This window comes from Curcuma longa, chromosome 3 (assembly GCF_044706935.1).
Source record: "Curcuma longa cultivar G26 ecotype Majalengka, Jawa Barat chromosome 3, ITB_CL_G26_1.1, whole genome shotgun sequence".
Lineage (NCBI taxonomy): Eukaryota > Viridiplantae > Streptophyta > Magnoliopsida > Zingiberales > Zingiberaceae > Curcuma > Curcuma longa.
Window position 1 is genome coordinate 14,863,846 of NC_133863.1, and position 15,183 is coordinate 14,879,028.

At 39.9% G+C, this 15,183-nt stretch overlaps 2 protein-coding genes across 2 annotated transcripts; one reads left to right on the forward strand and one right to left on the reverse strand.

Moving 5' to 3' along the window:
• Nucleotides 1–2,516: 2,516 nt before the first annotated feature.
• On the forward strand, nucleotides 2,517–4,365 carry LOC141824938 (protein SHORT-ROOT 1-like). The gene has a single exon (XM_074712286.1). The coding sequence runs from the start codon at nucleotides 2,609–2,611 to the stop codon at nucleotides 4,184–4,186; it is 1,578 nt and encodes a 525-aa protein (XP_074568387.1). The 5' UTR covers nucleotides 2,517–2,608; the 3' UTR covers nucleotides 4,187–4,365.
• A 9,194-nt stretch (nucleotides 4,366–13,559) lies between these two features.
• On the reverse strand, nucleotides 13,560–14,490 carry LOC141825615 (nudix hydrolase 17, mitochondrial-like). The gene is made up of 5 exons (XM_074712998.1): nucleotides 14,373–14,490; nucleotides 14,174–14,270; nucleotides 14,008–14,091; nucleotides 13,777–13,905; nucleotides 13,560–13,673 (listed from the first exon to the last, which is right to left on the reverse strand). The coding sequence occupies exons 1-5, from the start codon at nucleotides 14,447–14,449 to the stop codon at nucleotides 13,560–13,562; spliced, it is 501 nt and encodes a 166-aa protein (XP_074569099.1). The 5' UTR covers nucleotides 14,450–14,490.
• Between the last annotated feature and the right edge of the window lie 693 nt (nucleotides 14,491–15,183).

A 15,183-nucleotide genomic window follows, 5' to 3' on the forward strand; every position in this document is an offset into this window, starting at 1 on the left:
AAGTGGAAAAGGTATTTCAGAAATATATTACGTGATTTAGGTATTATGAAAGTTATGTATTAGAAATAAATAAAATGTCATTAATACTTGGTTGGTCGTAAGTTAATTAAATAAATAGTTTTAAATAATTTCTTAAATTAAATAAATTTGAAAAAAATATGATTGAGCGAGTTTATGAAAAAAATATGAATTATTTATAAACAATGTTCATAAATTATTTTATTAATATGATTAAAATCAAGCTCTGTTTAACTTGCTAATGTTTATGAAAAAAGATTAGAAATTATTGATAAATAATATTCATAAATTATTTTATTAATAAGATTTTTATTAATATGATAAATAAATAAATAAATTATATTTCAAAATCAAATTTACTCATCAATCAACTAAATAAATTTAAAACAATCAAAGAAAATTTTAAGTGAGAATTTAATAATATCTAAATGAATCAAACTGAAATTAAATTTGATGCAAATTCAAGTTCGTAAAATAAAAATTAAACATAACTTAATTTATTTTAATAATTTAATTCATTTTAAATTCAACTTAATTTGAATTGATTATTTTATTAAATAAATTTAAATTATATAAAATTGACTCAACTTGAATTGCCTATGACTCTAGTTTACAATAAAAAAATAATAAATCTCAGTAAGTCTTATGGACTCAATCTCTCTCTAGTTTACAACAAAGCATGACTGATGAGAGTACCTCATTTAATTTAAATTCAAAACATTACTTGGCATGGAAAATGGATTGCTAAAGGTAAATTTAATTTGAGCTCACGACTACGTATGCGTGCAAAAGGAAGTTATCTTTCAGCTAAAATTACACTTTTTAAATTTTTTTTATATATATATATATATAAACTATATATATATAATATATGAATTATATATATATATTCCTACGCTATGTGTGTGCAGCACACACGATAGAAGATTCTGAAAGTATTTTGAATGTTGGAAATAGAAACAATGTCATTATTTATTATTATTATTATTATTTGTGGTTAAGTTATTTAATATTTTTTTGTTAGGATTTAAGGGTTAGATTATTATATTAAGCACAAAAAAATTTAAAATTAAAAAAAAAATTACTCATGAGATATGCCGGATTATTATCCAGCACATTTTATCCTGCATACACTGTAAAGATATATATTACACTTTATACTCCAACTCCCTCAGCACCTAATATAAATATTTTTTAATTTAATTTTTATTTCATTTAACTTAAATATTATAATATAAATTTTGAATCTTAAATTTTAAATTATATATATATCCTTCATCGTGATCTACAATTGTGTAGAAGTAAAGTAAAATACCAAATCTAACTAAAATAGATACCTAAAAAGAAAAACAATTCTCAACTCCAACTCAATATGAATCTACTACTGCCCTCTACAGTGGCACAATTGGTTGATGTGCAGCAATTAGCACGCGCAATGAACGATGGAGTAACCCTCAAACCCTTCGCAAGGAGTTTATGGTTTCGGCTAGATCGGGGGACAAAAGGAATGAGAGCTAGCGCACTAAAAGCAGCCACAGAGCAAGGCGAAACCATGATTGGTCGGCTCTTCATGGGGCAGTCCACCCTGTAACCGTCGCTGTTCCCATCGAGACCGCACCAGCTGCTGCCACTACCAGACGTTTCCCTCGCACGCTCGTAGGCTCGAGCTCCCTAAAACGTAGATTCGTTCGAGCCGAATGGGGCGATGCACAGACAGCATTGGGAAAGAGTGCTAGCCCGCCGACTGCGAGACGAGGGCGTGTGTAATTGGAAGGATGAGTTGGGTTGGGGAGGGAGAGGGGGCAACAGAATGTCTGGCCTCGGTGGTGGGTTTGATGATGATGCCCATGCACGCTCAACCTCCTCCCCTTTTTCCCTGTCCTACTCTGTCGTTCATATGTTCTTGCTGCCGCTATCGCTGCCGCATCGGCACGCTCTCTCTCTCTCTCTCTCCCTCTCTCGTGGACGTAAGGTGAATTCCTCCAGCAGGAAATTGTTTACGACTATTCTTAAACAATTCCTTTCGGTCGCGATCCAAATTCAGAATCCGAATGTTACTCGTTCCGTGTTTCGCTTTGCTTTCTGCGATTTTAGTAGATCAGATGATTCTGGAGCACATCCATGAATGTGTAGTTGTGTTCGCGAAAGGAAAAGGAAAGCGCAGCAGAAACGGGGAAAAAAAGAAAAGAAATGGAGTCCATACTCTCCACTCATCGACTGCACCAAAAAAGCATCAAAAGGGAGGGAGGGAGGGGGGGCATGCTCCCACCACGCACTGTCCACTGACCAAAGTTAAGATTTTGACACCCAAAGTTGAGATTTTGACACCCTTGGACGCCTAAAGGTGAGATTTTGACACCCTTTGACACCCAAAGTTAAGATTTTGACACCTCCTCTCAGGCTCAGTCTCCTCTTCTCTTGCCAGTAGTCCGTCCCCTTGACAAAACTCCAACTCCGAGATCTCTTCTCTCCCTCTTCTTTTAAACCCCAATCCTCAGGCTGCTTTTCTCATCTCCTTCCAAACGACTATTCCCTTCTTCCTTTTGTCTGTCGCCCCTCCCCTCTCACTATATGTGGAAGCGTGGGGCTGATGGACACCCTGTTTAGATTATTTAGTCCTCAATCCAACAATTCTCATCGGCAATCTTCCTACGATCTGAGTCGGAATTCGAGCAGCTCCAGATCCTCCGGCGACCTGTCGCTGCACCAGATCAACGGCGGCTACTACTTGGAGCAGCCTGATTATTCGTTCCCTCATCAGGATCCGTACTCGTATCAAGATCAAGAATGCGGCACCAACCACCACGGCCTTTTCATGGATGAAGATTTCTCCTCCTCCTCCTCCTCCAAGCACGTGGGTCAACGTCCGCCGGCCACGCCGACCCTGGTGTTCGACCCCGCCGCCGCAGCTGCTGACCTCAATCTCGACGTCTTCTCCTCGCCCATCTCCTCCTCCGCCGCCGCCTCGGCGTCTGGCGGTGGGGGGAGGTGGGCGTCGCAGCTGCTTCTCGAGTGTGCGCGCGCCCTGGCGGCGCGCGACACCCAGCGAGCGCAGCAGCTGACGTGGATGCTCAACGAGCTGGCGTCACCCTACGGCGACGCCGAGCAGAAGGTTGCCGCCTACTTCCTGCAGGGTCTCTTCGCTCGGCTGACGGCGTCCGGGCAGCGAACGCTGCGCACCCTTGCGGCCGCCTCCGACCGCAACTGCTCCTTCGACTCCGCCCGCAGGACTGCGCTGCGTTTCCAGGAACTCAGCCCCTGGTCCTCCTTCGGCCACGTGGCTGCCAACGGAGCCATTCTCGAGGCCTTCCTCGAGGGGACGCCGCAGCGGCTGCACATCCTCGACCTCAGCACCACCTTCTGCACGCAGTGGCCGACGCTCCTGGAGGCGCTGGCCACGCGCTCCGCTGACGACACGCCGCACCTCACCATCACCACTGTGGCCGCGGCCTCCTCATCAATGCAACGGGTGATGAAGGAGATAGGTCAGCGGATGGAGAAGTTCGCTCGCCTCATGGGCGTGCCCTTCCGCTTCAACGTCGTCCACCATGCCGACGACCTATCCTCTCTTGACCTCGACACCCTCGACCTGCGCTGCGACGATTCCGTTTCCGGCCTCGCAGTGAATTGTGTCAACGCCCTCCATGCCATCTCACCGAGCGGCCACCGGAGGGATGGCTTCCTGGCCGCCATCTGGAGGCTGCGGCCTCGGATCGTGACGGTCGTGGAGGAGGAAGCCGACCTTGCGGGGGTTGAGGGTGGCGACGCGCCGGAGGAAGGGGAGGCGTTCATGAAGGTCTTTCAGGAGAGCTTGCGATTCTTCACGGCTTACATGGAGTCGCTGGAGGAGAGCTTCCCACGCACGAGCAACGAGCGGCTGGCGCTGGAGCGGGCGGCAGGGAGGGCGGTGGTGGATATAGTCTCATGCGCACCGTCGGAGTCGGCCGAGCGAAGGGAGAAGGCGGCAGTGTGGTCGAGACGGATGCGCACCGCAGGCTTCGCGCCAGCGGCCTTCAGCGAGGACGTGGCCGACGACGTGAGGGCGCTGCTGAGGAGGTACCGAGAGGGATGGTCAATGAGATCACCGACCACTGACGGCGACGACGCCGGCGTGTTCCTCGAATGGAAGGAGCAGGCGGTGGTGTGGGCGAGCGCCTGGAAGCCATGAGCGGATTGCGGCGGGAAAAGGGCGATCCAAGGCATTTTGGCACGTCCCAGTCAAAATTCTTCTTCTAATTGCCTCTCACAAAATGGCACGTGGCCAAACTGCTCCATTTGTCGGAAATCTGTAACACAAAGGAGGGGAAACACTGCATGCATTGAATTTCCGGGCTCTTTAATTTCGATTTTAATCCTACTTGTTCCAGTTATATCGCTACTAAAACCACGAATTCTACAGTTCGTCGACGCAGAGCCGAGCCAGCGACGACGATGTGGTTTTAGGGTATTGCCAAAACCCACAACCGCTGGTCAATGCTAGCTAGGGAAAAAACCCTAATTTGATTCAGAAACATGGTGGTGGGGGTGTTTCAGGGGTTGGGGTTGGCGAAATGATTGTATCAGATGATTGTTTACGATTTACGAACGAAGAAAGTGATGGGTCTTATGGATAAACACAAAGGATGGGAATCGTCATTTTCTAATGGTTACGGGGCAACAGGAATCCAGCAAAAGATGGTGGTGTTGGTAGTGGTGGACTGCAAGGCCCCATTGTTATCCTTTCCGCCATCTTTTTGCCTTTGCTCAGGGTCAGAAGGAGGAGGGAGAGTCATTGGCCTTTTGAGACCATTGGTTCTCTCTCCCTCTCTGTCTCTCTCTTTATCCCCACAAGCAAAGAAGAAGAAAATTAAAGGATGAGGAGGAGAAGGGTGAACGAAAAGCATGAAGCGTTCATGTCATCATGGGTGCTTTTTGAATCGCTGCAGACTGGAAGAGATAGTGGGAGCACCTTTTCATGGCCGGGATATGGCCGCTCGATCTCTCCTTTGGACATTCTGCAGCCACCCTTTATTAGGGTTTCTTTAGGGTTTTTCAAGGTTTGGGAAAAAAAATGTGATCAGTGGTCTAATTTAACTTCAAATAACAATACGATGACAAAATGCAGCTTAACATATATCGAACTCTATATAAGTGGCCAAAAGTAAAACTTTAGTTTGATCAAATTTGTTTTGGGAGAAAAGTTTTGGCCAATATGAATATTAATTAACCGAATGATTAACCACTCAACTTGGGCTCTATTAGTATTGTCAATGATACCTCAAGCAAGCTTTTATATGAATTAATTATAGCACTCTAAATTTCACCGTTCTAGGTAATACAGTACTTAGCAAACCCACTAATCTTAGTCGTGGTAGGTATTAATACTCTAACAAATTTGCATAGCAAGTTATCAACTACAACATAAGGAATCATTCAGAAAGGACTAAATATATTATCAAGCTAAGTATGAGCAATCACACTTAACAACTCTTTGTGTTAATGGTCAGTAATCCCATGTTGTTGATAGGTAATGCAAATTATAGGTCAAAAATTACACTAGGATTTGATCGATAATCCATGGTCTGTAAATTTTATTTTTGATCATTAATTTGGTCGGTATTTTTTTAAAATATTATTGACCAAATAAATAGCTAATAAACCTTTTTGAAAATAATGTTCAAATATATATTTGGTTAGTAACTTTTTAAAATAAATAAATGATAAATTTCTAAAAAGACTGACCAATCAGTAAATCTTTTTGAAAATAATAGTCCAATATATATTTGGTCTATAATTTTTTTAAAATAAATGACTGATAAAATTTTAAAAATACCGATCAAATAAATATTTGACTGGTAATTTTTTAAAATTATCGGTCAATATATATTTAGTCAATATTTTTTTGAAAAAAACAAATATATATTTGATCGATAATTTTAATTGAGTTACCAATCAAAATATATTTGGCTGTTAAATTTGAAAAAAATATTAAAATATTTTTTTTATCAATTTATTAGTCATTTCTATAAAATAATAATCGATAAATTAAAAAATAATAATTAAATATATCAAGAAGATTCATAAAATCTATAACCACATGAAGTAAAATAAAATTAAAATGCTTAAATGGTACAGTGTGCAAATAAATAATCACCTCAACAATCAGGCTAAGGACTCAAACTCATAATTAAAGTTGCCTTTCCAATTACATCGAGTGTCAACTGTGAAAAGAGCGACTACATCTTCACATCCTCTCCATCCAAAGCTGCAACACTCAACTTCTTACATCGCCTATATGAAGCTTCTCCAAAGAGTTTGACCATGGCAACGTCATTATAAAGATCTTAATGAGTGTCAAACACAACCATGTGGAAATATAAGATACGATGTGATACGACGGATCTTTAGAGGTCTGATGTGGTAAGGTGGTAGTCAATAATCAGTCTAGTCTAGCAGATCAAGGGGTCAAGGGCCAAACTCCATATGACTAATTAATTCAATTGCGATTTCATTTTGATCACTTGGCACTCTGCCGTCTCGGCCACCCAACCACTCGGCACTTGGCCGTCTCGCCCACCAAGCCACTCGGCACTCAGTCGTCTCGGCCACCCAGCCACTCGGCTACTCGGCTATCTCGACCGCTCGAATACAGACCCAGCTACTTTACTCATTCGTACGCTCAGTATCGATCTCGGCCGACCGCCATTGCTCTCAGCCCTAAGCGGCTCAGCTACTCAATCTCTTTCCCAACCTCGATCGACTTCTCCCAAACAAACCTGATCCCTCTATGCCACTCCGACGCCGTCCTTCCTTGGTACCTCCCTATCTAAAGGCAACCTAGCGATACCTAGCAACAAGACGCTCAAGCGTGCGTGCTTTGCCACAAGAGAGGGACGGTTACTAGGTTGTCAGGTTTCTATCCTCTCGGGATTCCTTTCTCAGTTAAAAGACAAGAATGATCCGTTTGCCCGAGTCATAAGACGATTGTTAGGTCTGCGAACCTTGTCCCCTAAATGCTATCCTGTCTGCTCACTTGTCAGGGATGTATAGAATCTATCCCGCAACCACCTCGCGCCTCCGCACAGATATCTTCTTCAGTAAGTATATAAACTCCAGCACAGGTATGAAAACAAACTCTCTTTGGAAAAAAATTTCCTATTCTTCAAGCACTATTTCTCTTTTCCTCTTGCCACTTTTCCTCTTGCCACTTTTCTGGACTGACTTGAGCGTCGGAGTGGCCCCGCCGGAAATCTCCGACGCCCTGCTAATCTGCTTGTTCAGTTTCCTTCTTCCTCAGGTTCTTCTCGTCTGCAGGACCCCCAGCGGTTGAGGTGGCATATCCTTGATTGGTGGCTTGATCATCTGCGGCATCCAACCGAAACACGATGTATTCACCTTCTGATGCAGCACAATCAGTTGGGATCAAGCCCGTTCCCATCACAAACTCCAAAATAGAAAATGATCTAAGCATGAAGGTACCTTGAAATAAGCCTTAGCATTGTCCTTTAATATCTGTTTGGTGATTTGTGGACTGGTGGCAAATGAAAATTTAGTGTTAAAGTATGTAAAATTACTATCTATATATGGAACATGCCAATTGGAATTGATAGCTAAGTTGTTACCTTAGGATCAAAAGTGACGTCGGATGGGATAGTAGTTATCTTACAGACAGTATTGATTCTGTTGATCGACTGTGAACGCTAAAAATCTATCTTCTAAAATCTATTGATTTAAAAAAATACCAAGAGATAGGAAAATATACGACACTATCAAAAATATTATTAAACAAAAAATTTCTTCTTAAATATTAATTAAACAAAAAGTTATATAGTTCCAAAACCCAAAGAAGAAAAATCAAAAAATATCTTAACATATTCAAAATCCTACTCAAAATCTTAAATATAAAAGATGAAAATTATCAAAAATACTCTAAATATAAAAAACTCAAAAATTATCAAAAAAATAAAAATTATCAAAAATAATAATAAAAATCTTTGGATTCTTCTACATCAGTCTCCCGGATTAAAAAGAACTCGTCCTCAAGTTTAGAGTAATGTCAGGTGGTAGCCACGAGGAAGATTTTCTAATATCAACTCGTCAAAATCTACAAGCAGCTGCTACATTTCTACTGGTAAATCAGGATCAAAGTAATCAAAACTTCCCTTCACTACTGTGCTGACATGAGTGTCGTCCATTACCAGGTCAGTTTTTGAAAGTTTGAAATCTAAAACTTTGGCGACTTAATTTGCATCTAACAAAATATGTTTGTTGTCTTCACATCTCGATGTATGATGGTGTAGGTCGCACCTATGTGAAGGTAATGCAGCTTGTGCATAGCCCCAATGCAGTTATGCACAACTTCTTCTCTGAATACATAACTCTTTCATAGTGCAAGACATTTTTAGATAATCATATACACATCTTCATCAAAAGATAAGCTCTCTGTCAAAGTAATTTTTAGTCTTACAAAAGTTTCTTGTTCAAACTCTTTTCTAAGAATATATGCTGCTACAGGATCAACATACTTGAAAACATCATTAACTTTCATCTGTTGAGAAGAGGAAATAACTTCGACAAGTTTAGATGTCTCCAATTCAGATCCGATCAGAAAAAAAAACAAAACTTTCAGGTTCAATATCACTCCCTGAAATTTGAGTATTCATAATCAAATCATTAACAACATTGATAATTTCTTCCACTTCATTATTATCATGAATTGGATCACTGATTATTTTAATTTTATCGTCCATATCTTTTTCAAGAAAATTTTTATCCAAATTAAAATAAAAGAACTTATGACCTTTAAGATCTCAGTACTACGTACGATCACAGCGTGAGGTTTCTTTAATCTGAGCCTGCCTATCATGATCTAGATCACGTACCTTATGATCTTCAAGATCTTGCGCTACTAGTTACTGGGATAATTTTGTAACTTATCTTTGTAGATCTTTGATGAGCTCGTATGGTACGCTTCGATCTTGGTGCAAGATTTCCTCAATCGAAATCTGTCTTTCACGACCATGGCCATGGCCATATTGACCATCCATAGGATATAGAGCTATGATATCAACTGTCGTAGCAAATAACTATTAAATATGTTGATTCACACACGAATACCGGAAGCAATCTTTTAAAATCTATTGATTCTGTAAAATACTAGAAAATAGGCAACTAAACTTGATGTTTGAAAAAAAAATAATGCGGTTGCAAATTCTTATTGATCAAAAACTATACTAAATAAATAGTTTAATAGACTCAAACTCTAACCCTATGAAAGATAAAAATACTCCTAAACCCTAACTCAATAAAATTGTAAAAAGAGTAACATTACTTCTATTCCTGGATATGCTATGAAGGCTAGAAAATTTTGAAGTTATTGTAGTTGTGGCAAGATGGATGCATAGCGAGAGGTAAGGGTGAGCAAATCTTGATTAAATCGAAATAATTGATTGATTGAATTCGGAAGTTCAATTAAATCAAAATTTGTGTTCGAGCTTAGGTTGCTGATTCAGCTTGGGCTTATAAATGTGCAACCTAGTCAAGAACTCAGAAGGCTATTGACGTAGTTTGAACTTAGGTTACTTGCTCAATTAGGACTTATAAATACGTGACCAAGTCAAGGACTTGGAAGGATGCTGAGGCAGTTTAGGCTTTTGAATGCCTTCACATCCTCCCCTCAATTCAATATATATCACACCTTCTCATATTGTTCTTGACACCACAGATATATATATCATACCTCCTTATTTTTTCCCTCAACATCCTATACAACCCTTAATTACCCCTCGAAAGACTGCCAACGTAATTCAAGCTTATGCTACCAACATGGTTTGAGCTTATAGATGCACAATCAAGTCAAGCACTCGGAGAGTTGCCGATGCAGTTCGGGCTCAGACTGTCGACTTGTTTTGGACTTATAAATATACAACTAAGTCAAGGACTCGAAAGAATATCAATGTAGTTCGGGCTTTTGAATACTTCCACATCCTCCCCTTGACTCAACATTATACCTCCTCGACCTCACAGATATCATCCATCGACATCCATCTCAACACAATAGACATCATACCTCCATATTTTTTCTTGATACCACAAATATCATATATCCATATCCACCTTGACATAATAGATATCATACCTCCACATCCTGAATCGATTGCACCCAACTCCTTCCACTTGATCAAACTGTCTCACCCTTTTAGACACTTATTGAGCATCCATCTAAAGATCGAATGTTTAAAAATCGATCTAAATAATTGGATGCTTGTAGTCGAGGACTTCCGAGATGTTGATATCCTATGGCAAACCTCGACAAGAACCCCTCCGACACTTAAGCGCAACCTTAAGGAGAAAATAAGCAAAATTGAACTAGCAAGATTGAATAGAATAACGTACCTCTTGATGTTAACATTATTACCTATATAGGGTAATAACCATCCACCTTTTCTTAAAAGACACACTTATATGATCGTCGTTATTCCCACCTTTAATTTGTAACCGTCGTGCTCGAGTTTAATCTCTTAAAGTTTATGACTCCTAAACGTACGCGAGTTCAGGCTCCCAAGCGCTTAGCTCTCGAGTACAAAGGTTGTTTGGCAGTCAGGCAATGAGTGCTCGAATGCTCATGGAAGAGGATAACTTACCTGGGTGAACGCCATGGTGCTCAACAACGTTGCTTCCTCAAAGCGTGTCCCACCTTGATGAATACATGAAATGGACTATGATCCTCTCCAAGAAAGCCCCACTTTTGAATGCAAGGAGTGCTCGACAATATTGTCATTCCTTTAGATTAATTGGGTTGCACCTGAGGCACCAAGTGAAATGGTGCTCGGCACCATTACATGAAGAAATGGGTCCCATCTTTGGTAAGGTACTCGGTAGGGTGCTCGACGCCATTCCATGAAGAAGTGGGTCCCACCATTGGGAAAGATTGCATGAAGTGGGTCCTACCGCTGAAAATGATGCTCGACAACATTACATGTTTCCACTGTTCGGTAATGGCACCATTACATGTTTCGTGAAGCTGAGGTCGAGAGTTTCTTCTCCCTTCCCTGATCCGCTCGTCGATCGATTGATCGGTCTAAGGTGGGAGAATTTGATCATGCTACCTTCGTTGCATGAGCCTTGTGCCGTCCTCTCCGAATTCAAGGCCAAAATGGGTTGAGCTCCCACTCAAGCTTAAGCAATCGTTCGACACCTGCAACCCATTTGGGTTCAAGCTCGAGCTCAAGTAGTTGTTCAACGTCCATAACCCACTTGGGCTTGGGCGTGCTGACATTATCATCCATGTATCATATCATCTGGTAAGCAGTATAATTCTTCTCATCTTCAATGGTGATCTTCCTTTAATTTCATATGGTCCTTCACAAAAAGTGGGCGAAGGGAGCAGCAATTGCAGTCATGGAGAACGAGAGGAATGAACTCACGTTCATCTAGCGAGGTGTGAGGCCTCCATCTCTATAAGTCAATATCTTTGCTCTAGTTTCCCACAAACGACATCAATTATGATATGACAAAAATCTGGAAGCTCCCAATAGAGTACCCCTTGGATGTTGATAGTTGAATGCTCCTTCTATTCATCGTATCACAATAAGAAGATTTTTCTAGCCAAAGTCAACACGAAGTCAAAGTAGGTCTAGTCTCGACGATGGTCCTCCAATGTTTAAGTCAGATGAGAGCAGAGGATAATAGAATGATAGAAGAAATGATGTAGAGAATGTAGTAGGAAATGTATGAAAATGTGAGCCTCCTAATGTTATATCATCGGGGAAATGGCCTAGTTGTAAATTTTGAAATTGGTTGAACCTTTTTGCAAAAATATAACCCTAGTTTTTTCCTGAATCAACATTTGCCACCCTCAAACCCTCTGTCGCACATCGTGGTCGCTGAATGCCCTTGCAGCCAGTGCCGTTGTCATCACACTACCATTGTCGCATCATTGACGCTCCATGGCGAAGACCCTTCAATTTGAAATGGAGTTTTCTTGCTTGAACTCTTTCAATTTCCTTTCGTGCATAATTAAACAGTTTGGATGCCTTTTTCTTGATTTTTCTATTGATTTAGAACTCAACCACCGCCAAGAATTTCTTAGCTTTTCTCGGTTGCTATTTTCGTTCAGATTATATGATATAAATCAATTATATGTAGTGTATAAAATACTATCAATTTTATTTGGATTCCAATATAAGAGAAGTAGATTTCTTTTATTTTTGTTTATTCTTATTAAAATGTTATTTCATATATAAATTATTGTTATAAGTTATCATACGGCTTTATGATAATAAATATATAAAAATTTCATTATGTTAGAAAATAATAATAGATTGTATGCTTCTTTATATCCTTATCGTTTGATTTTTATCATTCATGTTGCTTGCCCTTTCCGATGTTATCTATTGTTGCTTTTCTAAAATTTAGTAATGAACTTAAAAGGGAATAACCTGAATTATGATGATAAAATAAAGAGTGGATGAATATCATAAATAAATTATGTTCTTACAATTTTTATAACTGAAATAATTAATATAACCATACGAGAGAGTTTCTGCTCAATGCTCGTGAGAAGTTATATAATTATGGTGTCATGGAACTTTGGTTCTATTAGTTATAAAAGACATGAGATTAATTATATCAGAGTAATAATGAAATAACTCTATATAAATATAGAGCTTTTGTTCCACAATTTAAAAAGAGCTTTCGAGTTTTCTGCGCGTGCATAAACTTCGATCAAATTGAGATGATTTTTCTTCATGAGGTGGATTGTGGATCGTTCATCCTATTATTATGTGAAACACTTTACAAGATGGATTGTAGTTCGATTTCAATTTGTTTGATTCAATTAATTTGATTTTTAATCGAATGCTCACTCGTAGCGAGAGGAGAGAAAGAAAAGAAGAGCAAACTTAATTATGTACTATATTTATTTTTTATAATTGTAAATATTTTATGAAACATATATAAATGTCATGAAACCAAAATGAATTTATTTTCCTCAAAATAAATGGAGAAAATTATTTTGACTCTAGTTCATTATTTGATTTATAAATTGGATATTAGCAATGATATATAGAGCTTACTAAGTTATGAATAATGCTTGCAAAAGAAAATAGAAGTACGTGGTGCCCTATAATTACAAAGGACAAAAACTGATTGGTTATGTTGTCCAAATGGTCTATATATATTTGTGTCTTGCTATTGACCTATTAAAATTTATAAACATCGGAAATATATATGAAAAAACAGTACTCATGTTACTATTTAATTACAGTGATTTACTTAGTCAACATATGGATTGGAAGAGATAGATTCATAAATATGTGGATGTTTGATCTCGTTGTACCCGGACGAAATCTATCTTGTGCACAGCAGATAAAATTAATTTTCTTTTACCAGATAAACAGTCAACAGACGACATTGTTCTCAGGCTATCGGAAGCCAATTACATGATTGATGATCGCAGGAAAGATTTATTCTACTACTTTGAGAGGACAAATGGAAATAAATAAATAAACAATGATATGTAAGATTTAATATAGGGAAAACTATGGGTTGTTGTTAATTAATTAATTAATTAATTCGTTCCCTGATTGATGTACTTGTATCGTCTTCACCATTCTATCCAGTGCTTCCTTCATCCACCAATGCTGGCATCTCTCCTTGGCTTCAGCAATCGACACCTTAATCAAAGACAGAAGATAAATCAGTTTCATCAGAACTAACAAAATCGATCAAATCTACTCAATTGTTGTTGTCAATATGCATGCGTGCAAGTAGATGTACCCATGCTCGTTGCCTTTGATGCATCTCCGGCCATTGGGCGAGTTCCTCCGTGATCTTCATGGGGAACATGATTGCCTGGTAGTGCGCTTCATACGTTCTGCTCTTGTAAACCCACGTCCCAATTCTTCCCTGCAATTAGTCAATTAATACGTCAACGATTAATATAATTAAGCAGGATAATTAATTAATTAATTCAACAGAAAAATGGTGTGTATATATATATATATATACCTCGATAGTGCCTCGTACTCCTGCTTCCTCCATTGCCTCCCTCGAGACCGCTTGCTTTATAGTCTCATCAGTTTCCCAGCCTCCCTGAGAACACACCGGAATTAATTAATTAATTATTAAACAAGACAACGTATTCATGAATTTAGAGTACACTAATTAATCCAACCTTTGGGAGCATAAACCCATTGCCTTTGGAAGAAGTGATGATGAGAACCTGCACCGACGGCTCGTCGTCGCTGAGATCAAACTTGTATGGGATGCACCTGTTCATGAACAACATGCATTGACGGATCGGAAGAAGTGATAAAACCATGCACTAATTAATTATTGTTCGAGCGAGCAAGAAGATAGATATATATATGTACCCTACAACAAGGCGTCGTCCAGACTTGCTGTAACGCTGCAACTGCCGGCCTTGTCGGGATGCCATCGGCGACATCATCGTTGACTAGTTTCTGCAGGAGGTAGCGAAGGATCGATCGATGGAGAGGGAGGGAAGGGGTGCGGGAAGAAGATGGGCGTGGCGAGGGGTTTAAATAGACGACCAAAGGAGAGCAGTACGTACTGTCGATCGATCGTCCCTACGCCATGGACACGTGGACGTGGCGTCGGCACAAATTAGTTCTGACGGTTTCAATGAGGAAGGAATAGACGTTACAGATTGACAACGAGAGGTTTCAAAGACAAAATACGCGAAAAGGGAGAGAGAGAACGACTAGATATGAGACTGTCGGCCTCGAGGCCTCGTATGATAAATATTCATGCGCTGAAAAAGGAAAGAGGAAATCTGAAGTGAATCAGGGGCGGCCGCCACCCGTTGACCGCAAGACAAAACAACAAATTAAGAGGAAATCTGAGAGATTTCAAGTCAGCTATTTCGTCTTGTGTTGTTGTGTTTCATGTGATCAAAATCGTGGCACATTGTTTGGTTGGGAAAGAAAGAGCCGCGCGAGCCGGCTGCATATATGTATGCATGCGTGCGGCGGCAACGAGATCAATGTGGCCTCTCTGGAAAGGAGGAGGACGCTGAATGCAACTTTGGGTGGCAGCGTCGACTGCGCGGAAGCGCGTCACGAGAGTTGCATGAGCCTTTGAATGCCTAGTACCGTGCTCATCCTAAAACTTAAATCCTAAAATAAAATATAAAAAAAAAACAAATCGCTGCAAGAAATATGG

What these genes read in the sequence shown, in the direction of transcription:
- LOC141824938 (XM_074712286.1), top strand. Translation starts at nt 2,609, where the DNA reads ATGGACACCCTGTTTAGATTATTTAGTCCTCAATCCAACAATTCTCAT.
- LOC141825615 (XM_074712998.1), bottom strand. Translation starts at nt 14,449, where the DNA reads ATGATGTCGCCGATGGCATCCCGACAAGGCCGGCAGTTGCAGCGTTAC. An exon ending in ATGGGTTTATGCTCCCAAAG is followed by an intron (nt 14,092 to 14,173) that starts GTTGGATTAATT and finishes GTGTGTTCTCAG; the next exon opens with GGAGGCTGGGAAACTGATGA. An exon ending in GAGTACGAGGCACTATCGAG is followed by an intron (nt 13,906 to 14,007) that starts GTATATATATAT and finishes GACTAATTGCAG; the next exon opens with GGAAGAATTGGGACGTGGGT.